Genomic DNA, 18966 nt, shown 5'->3' with positions numbered 1-18966 from the left:
ATAAAGCAACAGAACACAATATTCTGTAGCGCTTGAAAGATCAGTCAAAATCATTGAAAATGGCCAGATATTGATGTCTTGTGAAAGTGAGTTAATTGCTGTCATCATTTATTTCAATTACCGACCCTTTCCCCAAAAAATTGAATAAAAAAAAATGATATAAGTGAAATACATTTTTGGGGGGGTTTGTTCACTGATCTCATGCACAGGCATGGATAGATGCCCACTGACATTGGTAGTGTGCAAGGCCCAGACTTTGGTGCTACGCCCCTGCTCAAATGTTAGCTGTATGGACAAAAGCATTGAGACACTTTGAATAATCACTTGATTGCTGTTGTTCAGGACAGCACATAAATTATTCTGGTGACTTTATCTATGGGGTAATATGAGTGTGCACTATACAGCAAAATCTGTAGATTTGATTTTCCGGTGTAAATTATTTTGAGTTGATCGGTGTTGATTTGGGTGTTGTTTTAACACTAGCAGTGTTAAGATTGCTCTCAGAGCAGTGTAAATTAAGTGAGTCGAACACAAACACCCCTAGCAGAGCCTCGGCACCCTGAGTGCGTGTGTGCGTGTGTCAACATTCTGATTACAAGATTGTACAGATGAGTAAACCTAGGATCAGGTGCAGACAATCATCATCCACAGAATACTCAAGCCATGTCTACACCTAGCAGGGATTTTTAAAGCTCTGAAGTTAGGAAGTTATTAAGTTCTGAAGTTAAGTTCCGAAGTTAAAAAGTTTAAAGTCCCTCCTCTACCACAATCCCCACTGTCTCCTTCTATCTCCTTCTATCTGTCTCTAAGACAGTGCTTCTCAATTATTTTCTGTTATGTCCCCCCCCAGGAAGACGTGAACGTTCTGCGCCCCCCCCAACTCTCTGCCGCCACTGTAGATATACTGTAGTATTATTTGTATAAAAATTATTATTATTATAAGTACACCTCTGCATAACATTGTGTTCTTTTTAATATTAAAGAAAAAAATTAAATAGATCAACTTACAATAAAGTGTAAAAAAACAACAACACATCCATACTTTAGAAATACACTCAAGATACATTTTTTTGACTGTTTGATACTGAAAATAAAATGTAATAAAATCAATAAATAATAATAAATTCAAATTGATTAGCAACATTAACTCACAAGGACAATATGCCAAACAATTAGACCGAAAAAAAACAAAAATTAATAAAACAAAAACGACAATGTAATTGGACAAAGGTTCAGTTTTTATTTTTGCTGCATGCAGTATCAGCTCCTTTCCTATGGTGCGGGGTTATTTTGCACTGAGCAACTTGGTATGCCACCTTATTTCCACCGCTGCAAACATTTTTAGACAAAGTAAACAGACTGGCCTTTCCTCGTCTCCCACTGTACTAAAAGTCAAAGCCCAAAGCCAAAAGTGAAATGCTACATACGCTCCGTCATATTTCCTTTTCTTAGCTTTTCATATCTCCATTGCTCTTTGCTGTGTGCTGTTGTTGTGGCGGCACTGCCACCCACTGAGTGGATGTGCAATTATACTTTATTCTAGTACGGTAAAAAAAAGTATGTTCCCCAAGGTAACATGCGCCACCGCCACCATCGCTCTGCGGCCCCCTGGGGGGGCCCGCCCCACTATTTGAGAAGTACTGCTCTAAGATAAGGTGACAATAAAAATTCATTTTTGTTCATTTTTTTTCTAATTTTTGTTTTACATGTGTCTAATTTAATGCATTTGTTGAATTAGGACACGGCTCACCGTATCCTCCCTCCTGCAGCCGCACACCTACTGTCTCCTCCGCCTCCGTTCGCCACAAAAATGCTTTTTTTATTACTGATTGTTATTTTTATTACCGTTATTTTCGGAATATAAGGCGCACCAGTGTATAATGCGCACCCTAAATTTACTTGTAAAATCTCAGGAAAATTATTGCACCTGTTTATAACGCGCACCCTAATTTTAGCATCAATAAATAGAAGAATACAAGAAAACAGTTCGTGTACAGATACAGAAATGTCATTTTACTGACTGGTGAAACACAGCACTAGCATAGCATATTGGTAGTTCAAAACATTACCATAAACTGACAATATTTACTGTAACAATATGATTTGACAACTTCTCCAACTTACCAGAATCTAGGAGAAAACAAAACAGATGTGACTTTTCTTGTAAAGGCTGCTGTATAACTTGCTCGTTTCATCATGATGAATAATTGTTTCTCCCATGGACTGATACGGTAAAATGAAAGTGAGAACATAAGTCGGAAATCCGAGAGAGCTCATCGCTGTCGACACGACAGTAACAATAGGAATTATTGTTATTTGGGTTTGAGTTTCCTGAGGGACAGATATAGTTGACGGACACAAACAGGAAGTCTGTGTTGTTATGTTTGTTATGGTTGAGTTGCGGAGCTGCAAATAACGTTGACTCAAATGAGTTCAAGAAACTAAATTCTGTGCTTTATGAAGAGCGAAAAAAGCAGAATTTAACACAGACGAAATCATTCGGCCGATCAGAGTGAAGTATTACTGAAACAAAATGGTGACGTCACGTACCGTAATGGTCGGTAACGGGTCGCCGCATATGTTTCTTCAACACAACGTGGCCGTGTCAATAAAAAAAAAATCAGTTAATATATATATATATATATATATATATATATTAGGGTTGTTCCGATCATGCTTTTTTGCTCCCGATCCGATTCCGATCGTTTTGGTCGTATCTACCGATGCCGATATTTCCCGATCTGACTCCTTTTTTTTTTTTGCTCCCGATTCAATTCCAATCATTCCCGAAAATGTTTCCCGATCATATACTTTTTGGCAATGCATTAAGAAAAAAATGAATAAAACTCGGACGAATATATACATTCAACATACAGTACATAAGTACTGTATTTGTTTATTATGACAATAAATGCTCAAGATGGCATTTACATTATTATTCTTTCTTGAATATTTGCCGATTCCGATACTTTGAAAATGACGTGATCAGACCCGATATATATATACATATATATATCTATATATCTATATCTATATCTATATCTATATATATATATATATATATATATATATATATATACATATATATATATATATATATATATATATACATATATATATATTTATATTTATATTTCTGTCTCCATCCATGTACCCGTTTATAATGCGCGCCATGATTTTACAAGAAAAAAAGTGCGCGTTATATTCTGGAAATTACGGTATTATTATTCCAATTGGTATTTATAATTTGTTTTGCTATATGTAATTGCTATTTATGATGGTACCTGCAGTATTTATGAAGGATTAGTGTAGGTTTTTGGGCTGTGGAACAAATTAATTGAATTACAATGTATTCCTATGGGAAAATCCTGCTCGACATACGACCATTTTGACTTACAAACAAGGTCTTGGAATGAATTAACTTCGTATGTAGAGGTACCACTGTAGAAGGTTTTTGAGTCAAGTTCTGCCCCAATATCTTGGTCAATACCGTGTGTGTGAAACGTTTTGAAGTCATATTTACATGGGATGATGGATGAACAGCGATTCTTTTTTTTGTTTTCTTCTGTGATCCCAGCATTGAATGTCTTCCACTTATTGTAGGTGGGCAGTCTCTGAATAGCAGTTAAAAAACAAACAAAACAAAACAAAAAACATTTCAGATTTAGTTTTGGAAATGAACTTTGAATTAGATGTCCATTTAGTTTACATGGATAGTAAAAATGTTTAGGACAAAGCTTTAAATAGAAGATCAAGATGAACTAAAATCCGTACTTCAAATTCGTCCAACAGTAATGTTGGTTCATTTGCGTAGTTGTTCTCTTTAAGCGTGTTCAGCGCATTATGGAGCTCCGAAAGTGAAATCTCGGTTTCTCCAAACTGGTTGTGCTCCAACAAGGCCTGGTGAATCAGGATGTATTGGGCCTACGGAGTGACAAAAACACATTGGTGGAGCCATGCGACAAACACACACACAAACCTGGATATGACACCAATAAGCGTCTTCAAAGAGTGATAGAAAAGAATCCTTATTGATATAATGTGTGTATGATTTACCTCGACTTGAACCATGAGACATCGGTGTTTGCGGAGTTTGAAAACATATCCGTAGACATCCACTTTGCCCTCAGCTTCCAGACACTCCATCATGGCGTCAATTCCCATGTAGGTGCCTGTCCTGCCCACTCCAGCACTGCACAAGGATACCATGGAAAATGTGAACACATTTGTGGATTAAAAATTGAGTTAAAAAATAAAGAGGAAGTGACTGGATGAGACACTTATGCGAGACGTTGGCAAATTTCCATTGTGAAAGATTCTTGTATTGATTTCCTTTGGTCATGAAATTTATTCATTTATTTTATTAGTGATATAAGTGGTCTGGAAATATATTTTACCAAATGCACGGTTGTTCTTACTATAAGACAAGCACAAAAAAATGTCTAACATCTCATTAAAAAAAATTCTTAGTAAATGCTATTCAAAGTGAGAACAGTCATAAATAGCACATGTGTACAGCATTTGCGTTACAGAGCAAGGAACTGGAACCTATGAGTGGGTGTGAAAAAAGGAAACTGCGGCAGATTAAAAAAAAAAAAAAAGAGTCATTGCGCACACACTTAAGAGCAGACTGACTCCATTTTATGTTTTTTAAAACGTAATCTTTTCTACATGCAGACAAACGTTTTATCCTTTTAAATCGTGGATCGCAAATGTGTGAACTTTGTTTGTGAGAATTTTATTTATCGTTCCATGAGCATGTGCGCTTGTTCCATAGTTATAATTTACTACCTTTAAAAAAAAAAAAAAAAAAAAAAAAATATTATATATATATATATATATATATATATATATCCACATTTTAACCCTTTCAGGTACAGTGCTCAACACGGTGGACAGCGATTCCAAAGTTGATACTTGATAAATTTAACCCTTCCTATGGTCAGGGATTATTTTTGGTCATTAAAAAAATTATTTAAATATTAGCAATGATTATTACATTATCTTTTAAAAAATATTAGTCCTCATTGTATTTTTGTTATTATTTTGATGTAATTTTAATTTAATTAATAAATTAATACAATGTTAATATAAGCTAAATTTATTACATTAAAATTAATTAAAAAAAAATAAAAAATAACTGAAATACAGTGCACACTGATTACAGTCCTAAGTAAAACTCTAATGTCAGGATTTGTGCATGGTTAAAGGGACTAAAATGTTTGTTAGACCAGTCCCAATCAATCTTGTGCAATAATCATTTCTGGGAATAGGCCATTTATTAAAACACCGTAATGTAAATGGTAGGTCAAATTTGTTTTAATTGTTTAATTAATTTATAATGCTATGAATCGGATAATAGTAATACATTAGTTTCATCATTTCATCATCTTGATATAAATCACCAAGATCCTTATTTTATTAATATAGTGCTCTGCTCAGTGCTCACTGAAAAGAACTAAAATGTGTAATCTAACATTCACATGAAAACAGAAGAAAAAAAAAAAAAAAAAGACAACTTTATCATATTACTAATTTACTCCCTCTTAACATTAAATCAATCCAATTAAAATAAGAACGATGTTAAACTGATTCAGCGCCAATCTAATTTGACTTACCTGCAGTGGATAACAATGGGCCCACTAAAAACATTTTTAAAGGTGTTAACACGACGTCTGAGCTTCAAGAGGAGGTGGGGATCCTCTGGGACGCCGTGGTCAGGCCAACTGATGAACTGGATGTGGGCCACCTCACGCTCAGAGTTTTCTTTCCTCTGGACGTACATAATGACATGCAGCACTATACTTAGGCAACCCACTGCAGCAAAAATAGACACTTTCACAGGAGACTCACATTAGTCAGGTTAAGATGGCGGATAGAATAATCAGGGAAGTGATCCTCTGAATTGAGTTTGACAACAAACTCCTCAAAAATCTCTGTCTCGCGGTCGATGGAAGGCCAGTACTGCACACATTTGTTCTGCAACACAACACATGAGCTGATGAAAGTATGACTTGCACAGTACTTGACACACAGATGGTGTGGAGAATAATGGTGGACTATACTGCATATTTTGGTATCCATATGGTCCAAGAGACTACAGGGGCAGTATTGACGATAGATTCATTATTTAAAGGTAGATGGCTCATCGAATTGTTAAATCTCGTTTTTAATGACCTTCGAGGGTTTTTCCGATGATTAATTTAATTGCTGTAGTATTATAAGAGCAGAAAAAACATGAATACATACACGATATTGTTTATCGCTATAGTTTCTAGGAAAATACTAGATTATGTCGAGGTACCACTGTACTGTAGTAGAAAAATGCTTGGCTTTATTAAATTGTCCACTCAAACTTCTCACTTACACAAAATGAATTGCCATAGCAACTGTTTATTAAGTTAAACGATGATTGATGCATGCGATGCTTTGAAGTCCGCGGCTCTGGCAAGATCAAACCCAAACATTTGCCAACATCGTTAACTTTAGTAAGCAACTCCATTGCACAGGCTGACGAACAAAGAACAGGGACAGCGAGGGAGGGAGCGAGAGTGAGACTACGCGATCGGCTCGGGACATCTCATCTGTATGTATATATATATATATATATATATATATATATATATATATATATATATGGCGGAAAACACTGAGGTGACTTGAAGTTCCGCTCTGAGACGCCCAGTTTGGCCAGATTTCAAAATTGTCCTATATACATGTGTGATGCATCATGAGAAAAAATAAAATCTCAACTCTCTGGGGGAAGAAAAATTTTGAACGGGAGGCAAAAATATATTTTTTTAAAAACAGCAAAACCCTAACTGGAGGCGAGAGCACGTGAGAGCAGAATTAAAGACGCCATGATTTTAACGAGATATTATCGTGTACTTACCTTGTTTAGATACAAAATCTCCATGTAGCATGTATCATCGAGTGTCAAGACTCAGATGTGAATGGCCACAGCCGAATTTTTGGGGGATTTTATGGCAAGGGTCGCGATGCAGAAATCGCAGACATCAAGGAGTGGTCGAGATGTTCTTTTTCATATATTTACCCTTTTAAACATTTTTTTTTCTTTGTTTGGATCGATTATTTACCATCTAACATATAGGGGGAAATGCAACAGTAACAAAAAAAATACAATTAATCTATAGTTATGCTGTAGATATCCATGACTTTTTTACAGACGCCATTTTTTTCATTGTGACATACTTTGTTTAAAAGTTTAAAATATGTGAGCGAATAATTTTCGAATGTCGTTTTTTTTTTTTTTTTAAACAAAATATTAGACATCAATTAATGATTCTAAGATAAAAATGACATTTTGATTAATAAATAAAATATAATTACTTACCTTCTTTTTAAGGCTGGGTTGAAACAAAAGCAGTTGCGCGACGTCTGTAAATGGGGGTTTCCAGGGTAAAAGGGACAAATTAAAAATAGTTTGGGGGCTTAATGTGCCAAGAATCTGCTATGGCAGCATATAGACACATTGTTCTGCCAAACACAACATATATTTTGTCTCAAAATACAGTAGTTTATTTTAAAAGAGGAGTGCAAGAGCAGAAACTGCTTTTTCAGTGTTTTCTGTGTTTTCCGTCATATAAATATACAAATTTTTAATCCGCGATGAACTGAGGGCGCAAAGTTTAAAGGGCGAAGTAGCAAGGGATCACTTTACTCACGTTTGATTGGCTAAACAGTATATTGTCACATTCTGCTGCTGGTTAGATTTGTTTTGTTTACATTCGCTAATTCCCGGCCTTGGATTTTTGTTCATGTGCTGCCCTCTTTTGAATCTCTACCTTGTACAGGTATTTGAGTATTGTATTTTTTGCCTTTTTTGGCTCTCTGCCTATTGTCTTAGTTTACCCTCGAGTTTTGCCCTACTGTCACTTTTTGTTTTTTCTACCTTTCCCCAATCGCGTGTTGTTTTCGTTTGTGATTAATAAATCCTTGTATGCCATCTCCGCTTGTTGTCTGCTGCATGGTCCAACCTTGTTCCCGCATTTGCGGACGTTAACATATATAAAATGTTTGCCTCCAAGTTGGGCGAACACTTCCTAGAAACACTGGCATTTATTTATGTTTTTCTCCACTATTACACATTACACAAGAAATTCAGTGTTTTTACAAATTATGATTCTTTCCTATGGAATGGACAAAGGTTTTGTCATTTCCTTTAATGGGTGCAGTTTGCTGTTTGTTGAGTAGATTGGACTACATACTAGGGCTGTCCCAAACGACTAATTTCCTCCTGATTAGTCAGCCGACTATTTTTACGATTAGTCGACTAATCTAATTTTTTTTTTGTACTACTTTAATAATAAAATTTTTGTTGAAGCTTATTTATTCACAAAAAAACATTTTGGAACACCTACATTCTTTATCAACGTATAAATAAATAACATCAAATCAATAATAATAATAGATCAATAATAAATCACAAACAATGAGGTCAAATGATGCTGGCATTAACTAGTGCCAAAAAAAAAAAAAAAGTAAACAGAAACACTGAGACTTCACCTCTTTAACAGGAGTCAAAACAATTCTCACTCTTTTTGTGGTATGTCATTGTCTATATTGTTGTAAATGTTAAAATGAATTACAACCATTTTCAGAATACTTTGTGTGAGTTCAGACGCTTTTTCTGGTGTGCATTCTGCATTTTTGGGGGAGGGGAAAACTGTTCAACTTTTGTTTGTTTTAACCTGAAAATAGATAAAGTAGAGGGCACACTGAAATATTACCACAACTGTTCTGAATGAGAGGCACACATACTCACAGTAACAAAAATGAAATATCTAGTATTAATTTTATAGTTAACTACTATATGTATATACACAATGATACTTTATAATATAAAGTGACTAACATTAGTGCAGTCATGGATTACAGTAAGCAGGCCAGTAGGGATGGGAATTGATACGATTTTTACGATTCCGATTCCATTATCGATATTGCTTAATGCCCTTCTTTATCGATTCTCTTATCGATTCTAATTTCGGGAAAAAGAAGAACAAACATTTTGATTGGCATCAAGTTTGTTTAATCAGAAGTCAAAACCTTACAAACTCACAACGAGGTCAAAAGAGGCCCAAAGCCTCAATGTTAACTGTGGCAATACGTTTTACTGAAACATTTTTCTAATAGAAATAAAAAATATTGGTATATTTTGGCATATAGGTCGTTGTTCTGCCTTTGGCAATGTCCCCAAACGTTTTCCTGTGAGGGCCACATAACTTTTCCCTTCTCTGATGAGAGGCCGGGGTCAGTTTGTAACAGAAAAAGTGTGACGATTGCAGGAGTGCGTAAATGTAAAAAAAATATTGTTTTTCAGAAAGCACAATCAAATAACTCTCTGTGGATTCTTCACGGAGCAAAAGTAAATAAAATAAAAATAATAATATAATATAATAATAATAAATAATAATAGCACTATTAATTTAAATAGATAATAACCAAATAACCCTCTCTGAGTTATTCACTGAAAAAGGCCAGGAAATAAATAACACTACTGAGGGAGAAAAAAACAAAAAAAATTCGAAATGTTTTCTGGAATTGTTCAGGGAGCCGGACCAAATATGGAGACGCGGGCCGTAGTTTGGGGACCTCTGTTTTTATTTACCAGTATATTGAAATGCATGCCTTTTAGTTTTTATGGTGCTTTCACGCTCAAGTGGTGGCGCCTTTGCGCTTCCTCACGCGAAGAAGAACGCGCTTACAGCGAAGAAGAAGAAATGCGCATCCAAGCGAGTTAGTGAGAAAGGGAAACACTGCCACGAGCCTAGGTTCTTTGTCAATGTTTGTAAAATATCTACAGAGCCAACGCCTGTATGTATCATCTTCTGTGTTGTTGTTGTGTGTTTCCACTCGCGATCAGACACTTAAATCCAGTTGTGTAGTGGTTTATTATGTATATACAGGATGTATGTATATATTTTCCCCAAGTGGGAGCTTCCATGATCCTAATAAATTTAATAATAATTAAATATATATATATATAATTATACATACATTAATAATTTTATTAAATAAAAATGCACGTTGCTACAACGCACATAAAGGTAACTTCCATTTTAAAAAATCGTTAGAAAGTTGTATGGACTTACAATCTGCTAGCTTGTTGTTTCTTGTTGTCTTGGAAAATTATACTTGGGTGACGGCGCTTCAAGTGTTCGTTCATAGCCGACGTGCTACCGTGGTAAGCGAGCTCAGCTTAGCAAAGAGTACACACAGTGGCACCCTCCATATTTTCCTTGAAATTATTCCAGGCTCTGGCTATTCTGGTCCGCTTTTTTGACTTTATGCCACTTTCATGTGTCACCAATTCTGCCCTTTTTGGTAATTGGCGGTGTTTTCAACTCCTCGCCATAGTGAGGAGTGAACCGGCGATTCACTTGGCTCGTTGTCGTCGGGAAAAAAACGCAAGGGCTGCAGCCACTGAACTCCGCACTACCCGCGCACTTTCCAAACTCACCGATCTCACTCCCTCTGTTTCACTCCCTCTCTCTCGCTCGCCCACTTTCTTCCTCTTTGCTCAATCTGACAATGTCGGTCACATTGAAATAACAGCGGCCCCCTTGGGGGTGTTAGTAACAACCGCTTGCATCGCGAGCGCCCGCCATTCTAAACTTTATCCGCATGTAATTTTTTTTTTTAACCCGTCAATACCCGTCGACGGTATGTTTTGCCCGTCGACGCATTTACGTCATCGATGACGTCGACAACGTCGACTAGTCGGGACAGCTCTACTACATACTCACCTTGTTTCCTTCTTCACAGCGTGTCAACATGACAATGATAGTAGACCGTTGTTCCCAGATCATCCTCCAGAAATCACACACAGTTTCCTCCTTTGGGCCTGCAAAACACACAGCACACACACACTCAACAATACATGCAATAACACAAGGCAAGTGCCGCGACATGAAAGAGAAGACTGAGGTACCTTGAGCCGCAATGTACTTCTTGGATTCTTTGTAGCCCTGCACAGGAGCAAACGTTCAATAAGTTGTGCTTGAACCAAGACCCAGCTTAATTTTTGTTCAATTAGTGCATAATATGTCTTGCATAAGGCTAATTTTCCATACATCAATGAAGCTGGCGTTGATGTAGTCGCACCCTGCCTCTCCGTTTCCTGTGCTCAGCTGAACTCGGTTGTAATCATCTGATTAACAGTGCAAATGTTTGACCCCTCAAGAGAAAAGTGTTGAATATTTGAAAACAGGTCAAATACCAGCCAAATACATACATGGTAGGATGTCCCCGTAACGGTTTTTGGAGACATTGCAGTTTTTTTTGGCTTCCTTGACGGTGTAGCGAGTAAGAAATTTGGGGATGCTCTGAAAATAAAATATTTTATGCATTATAAGCTTCTCTTTATTTCACATAAAGATTCACTTAAAAGCAAATAACCTGAAACTCATCCAGGAAAAGGCGTCCCTCGTCAGCAAGTTTCCTTTTGTACGCTTCCAGCAAGACGTCAGCTTCGATCGGCTCTACAGAAGCTGCACAAGAACAAAACAAAGCAAATGGCAAAAACTTTAAAACGGGAAGACTGTATTTTCTTACTTTATATGTACTATGTCAAGTCTGCATTCCTCTTGTAGAAGATGTTGATGGGAGCTAGGGTAGTGCACTGCCATTGCTGCAGTAGAACAATGACATTTCTCTTTTCCTGTTACTCTTTGTTAATTCCAATATTTTTGTGTAGCCATCAGTTTTGTTAATAACGGCGTTATTTGTTTTCAGTAGTGAGTAAACAATTTATTACTTTTCCCATCTTTGCAACGCCGTTACCGTTACTGAGGATGTGAAGGGGCGCGTTACTACAATTTGGTTGAATGTAGCGCGAGTTGTCTGATTTTCTCACACATCAGCATAAGCGGAGTTTAAGGGGGGGGGGGGCTGGGTGGGCCATGCCCCCCTGGTGGCTGAAAGGTGTCATTGCATGTCATTGCCATTCCTATATATGATTTTAAAATTAAGAGAGTTCTGGTAAAATATTGTCTATAAAAGTTGTAAAGCAATAAAACAAACAACAAAAATGTGTGAAATGAACAAAAAAAGACATTTTTATAATGGTTCAAAATTATTTTTCGAACAGATCATGTGACTAGCACCTTAGACGGTCATTTGCTTTGCTTAGCCAAAACCACCCGAGGAACAAAGAGGCAAGATGGATATAAGGAATTTTTTCAAACCTAAGCTTTAAAAAGCGACAAAACTACTGAGCAATAACCAAGGATTGAAAATGTGGACCATGAAATGTCAGAGAGCACGATGAGCGGAATTTCAATTTGCCCCACTAAAGGCACTAATTGTACAACAGAGCCACCACCGGTGTCTTGCCAATGTGGTCACCCCCGTCAAAAACTGTATCCCCTGGCCGCAGGAGCGCACACACACACATTAATTATGAGTTATGTCAACTTAAACAATTCATTGAAGCCAGAAAACAACCACAGTTATATATTTTGGACATCGACGTTTATTAAACTGAGAAACTCCATACAGGACTTGAATTACAGTAATAACAGTTATAGGTCATCCTACGAGTAAAACAGTAAAACATTGCCTTTTTTATGTTCAGTCCATATGGGTTAGGGTTAGGACAGAAAAAAAAGTTTTTTTTTCTTTTTGAGGAATGGGCCATGTTTTAAAACCTCGTAGATAACTACATCACCAAAACATGGAAATCAAGCAAATCAGTGCAGCGCAGTGACTCTGCCCAGAGGATACAATTTTTGACGGAGGTAACTACATTGGCACGACACCGGTACCATATTCATTGGATGACGATCTTGGCGAAAAGTATAGCTGTCCTAAGCAACCGGATTTAGAATTCCCCTCAAGAATGATGGGAAACAATATAACGCTCATTTTCAACTTATTATTATAAATATTGTTGTCAGTTAATTTTATCGCTGACACTGAGTTTCGGGGGTCATCAACATGTTGTGCCCCCCCGCCCCAAAAGTCAAATTGCGCCAATACACATCAGCCTGCCTGCCTGCCAAGAGAGAGCAGAGTGGGAGGAGTGAAGATGGTGGTGACGCTGTTGCAAAAGCGATGATGATAGGCTAGATGGCCGAATCAGGCCCTGCTTCAGTTAATTTCCGGAATATAAGTAAATAACAATGGTGTTCTGCTTATTGTACAGTAGGCCTAACATACAGTTTCAGAGATTTGTACTGGTTAATGGTCAGTTTACATTTGTGTTTTCTTAACAGACTAATATTTGATCCAAATAAATACCAAATGTTCTAAAACAATGTATAGTGGTTTTTATTCTTCAATTAGGTAATATAAACAACTATGATTTGAAAGATGTTATACAATGTATAATGTAAAAACTTGTATTACATTAAAAAAAGTGTCAGTTAATTTGCTGAGTAACTAATTACTCTTACTCAATTACTTTTGGGAGGAGTAATTTGTAATTGTAAATAATTAGTTTTTTAAAGATTAATAACAGTGGTAGCCATTCATATTTCAAAAACATGTGATTCAGTGTTAAGGGAATGCGTACGTGTCGTCGCACGCTGGAACACGTGTGACACGTCAACTCATGTTGCAGTGTTTACGAAAGTAATTATGGACCCTTCGGAAGTCTTGGCCGTCTGATTTTGTGGCAAATTTTAAGGAATTTATACTAGCAGAGCCAACATTTTCTTAATTTGATAGCTATGTGTGCGGTATCAATAGGCAAAAGGTAATTTTTGCCTCTGGCCGTCATTGCTTGTTCGCGTCTGTTGTATTTGCGAACAATGCGGACATATATTCAGGATCTCACTTCTCGTATAGATCCGATGTGTACGAAAGAGCGTTCATAACGCAGAGGTATTTGATACATATACAATTTATATCCAAATATGACAGAGACCCAGGTTAGTTTTGACAAAAAAAAATTCAAAATTTGACTGTTTATACTGCATGAAAATATCAGATACATGTTGCATATGGGCAAAAAAATCTGAATTGATCTGCGATTTGAACGTAGCCAAATCACACTTTTTGGGCTATTAGCTTTGACCATGGGTCTGCAAGGCCGGTCCTTGAGAGCCGCTATCCAGTTTGTTTTCCATGTCTCCCTCCTTTAACACACCTGAATGAAATGATCAGGATTGTTATCAGGCTCCTGCACAGCTTGCTGATGATCTGATCATTTGTTATTATATGTCCCAATAATGCATGGAGAAATCCCTCGCTTGCACCTGTAAGGCTCAACCATCCCCCGCCAGTTGTCGCTCAGTGTCAGTGAGTCAGCTGTGCTACATGATGGCTGGAGGAGGTGAAACTCCTTTTTCCCCCCATCAAAGAAAACAAAATCGCTGGTATGGGAATACGTCGGCTACAAAAACGTCACAGACGGCCGTGGCTTAGAGGAGGAGGGCCAACCGACATGTAAAACATGTTTGCGGAGGGTGGCCCGAAGAGGCAAGGCAAGGCAGGGCAAGGCAAATTTATTTATATAGCACAATTCAACACAAGGCAATTCAAAGTGCTTTACATCACATGAAAACCATAAAAATCACATTTAAATCAACACAACGTAAAAACCAAGACAAAAGATCGCATTTAATCACAGAATAAAAATAAATAAATAAAAATAAAACAAAAATAGAAATAAAGCAAAAACTACTACTAATAATAATCATTGAAATCAGCAATGGAGATAAGCACAAGAGGAATAGAAGGCAGGTAGATTGAAATATATAGACAGTTATGGATATGCAGTGCTAAACAAAAGCGTTTTTAGCCCTGATTTAAATGAGCTAACGGTTTGAGCATACTTCAGACCTTCGGGTAACTTGTTCCAGAGGTGAGGAGCATAATAACTAAATGCTGCCTCACCCTGCTTGGTTCTTGTTCTTGGAACATGCAGAAGACCCGTTCCAGACGACCTTAAGGGTCTAGATGTCTCATAGGAATCTAACAAGTCAAGCATGTATTTTGGTCCAAGGCCATTAAGTGTTTTGTAGACGAGCAGTAGTATTTTATAGTCTATCCTTTGACTCACTGGAAGCCAGTGTAGCGATTTCAAAACCGGTGTAATGTGGTCCAGCTTCCTTGTATTTGTGAGGACTCTGGCTGCAGCATTCTGTACTAGCTGCAGCTTCCTGACTGATTTTTTATCAAGACCTGTAAATATACCGTTGCAGTAGTCCAATCTGCTGAAAACGAATGCATGCATAAGTTTTTCCATGTCTTGTTGAGTCAGAAGCCCCTTAATTCTGGTTATATTTTTTAGGTGGTAATAAGCGGATTTAGTGACGGACTTTAGATGGCTATCAAATTTTAGGTCTGAGTCAATAATTACGCCAAGGTTTCTGACTTGATTTGTAGCTGTAAGTGACATTGTGCTAAGTTGGCTGCTTATCTTTGACCTTTCCTTTTTTGGCCCAAAAATGATCACCTCTGTTTTCTCCACATTTAACTGGAGAAAATTCTGGCACATCCATTCATTGATTTGATGAATGCATTTACTCAGGGAGACTAAGGGACTATAATCATGTGGGGACACAGAAATGTACAGTTGTGTGTCATCTGCATAGGCGTGATAGGAGATGTCATACTGTTCCATTATCTGAGCTAACGGAAGCATATAGATGTTAAATAAGAGTGGTCCAAGAATTGACCCTTGAGGGACTCCACACGTGAATTTGGTTCGTTCTGACTGATAATTTCCGATTGACACAAAGAAATCCCTATCATGTAAATAGGATGTGAACCACTGAAGAATAGTGTCAGTAAGCCCTACCCACTGTTCCAATCTGCTGAGTAGTATGTTGTGATCAACCGTGTCAAATGCGGCGCTGAGATCCAATAGTAGCAGAACAGATGATTTGCCTGCATCGATATTCCGACGAATATCATTTAGGACTTTGATAAGCACGGTCTCGGTGCTGTGTTGTGGCCGAAATCCAGACTGAAATGAGTCAAAAAGATTGTTTTGGATCATAAAAGTCTGGATCTGTTCAAACACAACCCTTTCGATAATTTTCCCCAGGAATGTCAGATTTGATATTGGCCTGTAATTACTAATGGTTGAGGCATCCAGATTAGGTTTTTTTAGGAGAGGTTTTATTACTGCAGTTTTTAAAGTCTGAGGAAACTCTCCTGTTTGGAGGGAAGTATTTATAATCTGAAGTATGTCTGGGGCTATGCAATGAAAAACAGTTTTGAAAAAGTTTGAAGGAAGGATGTCAAGGCAGCATGTTGTGGGCTTTAGTTTCGACACAATTTCTGTTAAAGTGGCATAGTCCAAGAGGCTAAACTGTCTAAGATTGACGTGGGGGACATGTTGGGAGGCATTTAGTGTAACATTTGTTAATCCGGAGTTGCACACAGTCTGTCTAATCATTAGTACTTTGTGTGTAAAAAATGCTGCGAAATTATTACAGGACACCTCAGATGCCAATTCCTGAGGTATTGATGCTTGTGGGTTTGTCAGTTTGTCAACAACAGAAAATAGTGTGCGAGTATTGTGGGTGTTTCTACTAATGATCTCTGAAAAATATGATTGTCTAGCATTTTTCAGTTCCTGGTTGTATTTGCGAAGACTCTCTTTGTAGATATCATAAAAAACTAGGAGTTTGTTTTTTCGCCATCTGCGTTCTGCTCGTCTACAAACTTGCTTTTGTTTTATAGCTAGTATGGCATTTCTCCAGGGTGACCTCTTCTTTCTTGACAAGGTTTTTGTCTTAATCGGGGCAATAGTGTCCATTACAGTCATCACACCGGAACTGAAACTATTTACAAGTTCTTCCACTGGAGCTATTGTAGGGGTTAATAATGAGGCATAGGCCTGTGTGAATAACGCACATGTGTTATCACTTATGTAACGCTTCCTAATAAACTCTGTTTCCCTTTTCAGAGGATGGACAGGGGTGGTCATTTTAAACATAATGCAGTAGTGATCAGACAGAGCAACATCATTCACTGTGACCTGAACTGTGTCACGGCAATACCTCTTAAATGATTTTGCATTTATACAAAATGAAAGGTTAGTAAACACTGTCATGAATGTTTCCCACCACCTACGAGAGTTAACTCCAGTGTGTTTAGTGTGTCTAGCGGTGGTGAAACCTATGTTTTTTTCTCTCTGGCAACTGTGTTGAGAAAGAGAGTGCGTGTATGATGTAAACATAACACGAGTCATACACATGTGCTTTTTATGGAAAATAATTCAATTATTTTTGTTCTAATGGTAGTAATGTAGAGCTGTGGCTGTGGGTTTAGACTCACCCAAAGGACTGCATTTATTTTAATTTTATTTAGAATAATTTGTTATTTTTAAAATGTATTTTAACCTAACTTTATACTTATGTTCCAATTAGCTAATATGTTTAACCCAGATATCTCAAAGTAACACATTTTAGAACTGTAATTGCAATACCGGGATAATGTGATAGTTTTAAGGTTTAACGATAGTTTTAAGGCCTAAGGTTATCATGCCGTCAGAATATCATCCTGGCACATAGCTAATTGTAACATCGGCAAATAAATTGCCAGCTTCCTCAGGCAGAAATTGTGCAACACAACAGGGCTACTGTCTGCCGTAGCGGGCACCAACAACAACATGAAAAGAGAAAGTAAAATCTCTACCGCATCTCTCTCACCCTGTCTTCAGTCACACGGTGCGTTCAAGAACCGCATGCAAAACACAACCGTCACATTCAAACCTAGCCTGGTACACCAGACTCATTGCTGTTCCAGTTATTGAGTCTGGCCACCATTCAGCGGTTAAAATTTCCAGGGCGGAGCAGGCCACAGCAAACAAACAGCGGAGTGGACCAATCAGCGAAGGGCGGACGTGACCTTAATAAAGCGACGAGGGACTTGCGCGCGGAAGTAGACATACGAGGAGAGTGGAGTTTATTCAACATGGCTAGCATGAGACAGACTGTTGTCAATGACTTGTGTTGATGTGTTTTTGGTCATTTAAAACTGATTTTGCCGTGGATTGGAACATATTCTCGGCTCTCCTGTTCGCCATCTGTGTTGTTGTGGAGACGACTTCCGACGCGGATGAGTGACGTTACTCGTTAAGAACACGTCACACAAATAAACGAATCTGATTGGACGGTTGATTTTGTGCTTGCTCGAGAGGCTGTTAATGGGCTGGGTCCCAGACTATTCTCACAGTGTTGGAAAAATACAGGGAGAAAGGTCTGGCCGTGCCAGGCAAATTCGAACCCGATTCGTTATATTGTTATTTATATTATTTTTATTCCGATTTATAATTTATTCATTTTGCTATGTGTAATTGCTATTTATAATTGTTCCAGCAGTATTTATGAAGGATTTAGCATAGGTTTTTGGGCTGTGGAACGATCTAATTGACTTATAATGTATTCTTATGGAAAATTCCGCTGACATATGACCATTTCAACTTACAAACCAGATCCTGGAACGAATTAAATTTGTATGGAGAGGTACCACTGTATGTGAAATAAAACAAGCTGAATGCATTTCTAAAATTGCTTTTTAGGTTTTAGGACAACGTATACTGTCTATTCAACTGATTTATAGTGTTATCTAAGTTCAAGTGAGTAGTTCCCTGTTGAATGACACAAAAATAAATTTCTGGTCTAATCTGTGCACTTACTTGCATTGGCCATGAGAAGAGGATAAGAATCACTCATGTCTCTGCAAACAAACACAAAGTTACAACGTTTTAACATTAGATGACCAGTACCTAAACGTGTTTCTTTTTTAAATGGAATTCAAATTCTCTTAATTAATACTGTAAACACACACAAGGGCAATGTGATGAGTATATTAAATCCAAATGTGCATACTGGAACCTTTTTCGTCTGACTGTGTAGATCTTGTAGATGACCACAAGCAGTGCCACGGATGTGAAAACGATGAGGAAGACAAGAAACCCTGTAAGAGCTTTGTCATTGTCTGCCAAACAAAGGCATAAAACAGATATCAGATATAGGATACATACAA

At 37.4% G+C, this 18966-nt stretch overlaps 1 protein-coding gene across 1 annotated transcript in view; it reads right to left on the bottom strand.

Moving 5' to 3' along the window:
* ptprc (protein tyrosine phosphatase receptor type C) overlaps positions 1–18966 on the bottom strand; it is a 50886-nt gene that overhangs the window by 12996 nt on the left and 18924 nt on the right. Inside the window, exons 10-21 of the mRNA XM_057840256.1 lie at positions 18816–18918; positions 18617–18657; positions 11419–11510; positions 11255–11345; positions 11094–11170; positions 10952–10988; positions 10767–10864; positions 5854–5979; positions 5619–5773; positions 4057–4192; positions 3775–3924; positions 3524–3614 (exon numbers count right to left, since the gene is read on the bottom strand). Coding sequence (XP_057696239.1) covers positions 3524–3614; positions 3775–3924; positions 4057–4192; positions 5619–5773; positions 5854–5979; positions 10767–10864; positions 10952–10988; positions 11094–11170; positions 11255–11345; positions 11419–11510; positions 18617–18657; positions 18816–18918 — 1197 coding nt within the window. The remainder of the gene's footprint in view (positions 1–3523; positions 3615–3774; positions 3925–4056; positions 4193–5618; positions 5774–5853; positions 5980–10766; positions 10865–10951; positions 10989–11093; positions 11171–11254; positions 11346–11418; positions 11511–18616; positions 18658–18815; positions 18919–18966) is intronic.

The sequence above is a fragment of the Corythoichthys intestinalis genome, chromosome 7 (assembly GCF_030265065.1).
Source record: "Corythoichthys intestinalis isolate RoL2023-P3 chromosome 7, ASM3026506v1, whole genome shotgun sequence".
NCBI lineage: Eukaryota > Metazoa > Chordata > Actinopteri > Syngnathiformes > Syngnathidae > Corythoichthys > Corythoichthys intestinalis.
Note: the sequence above shows the minus strand (reverse complement) of the source record. Positions and strands in the feature narration are given on the sequence as shown.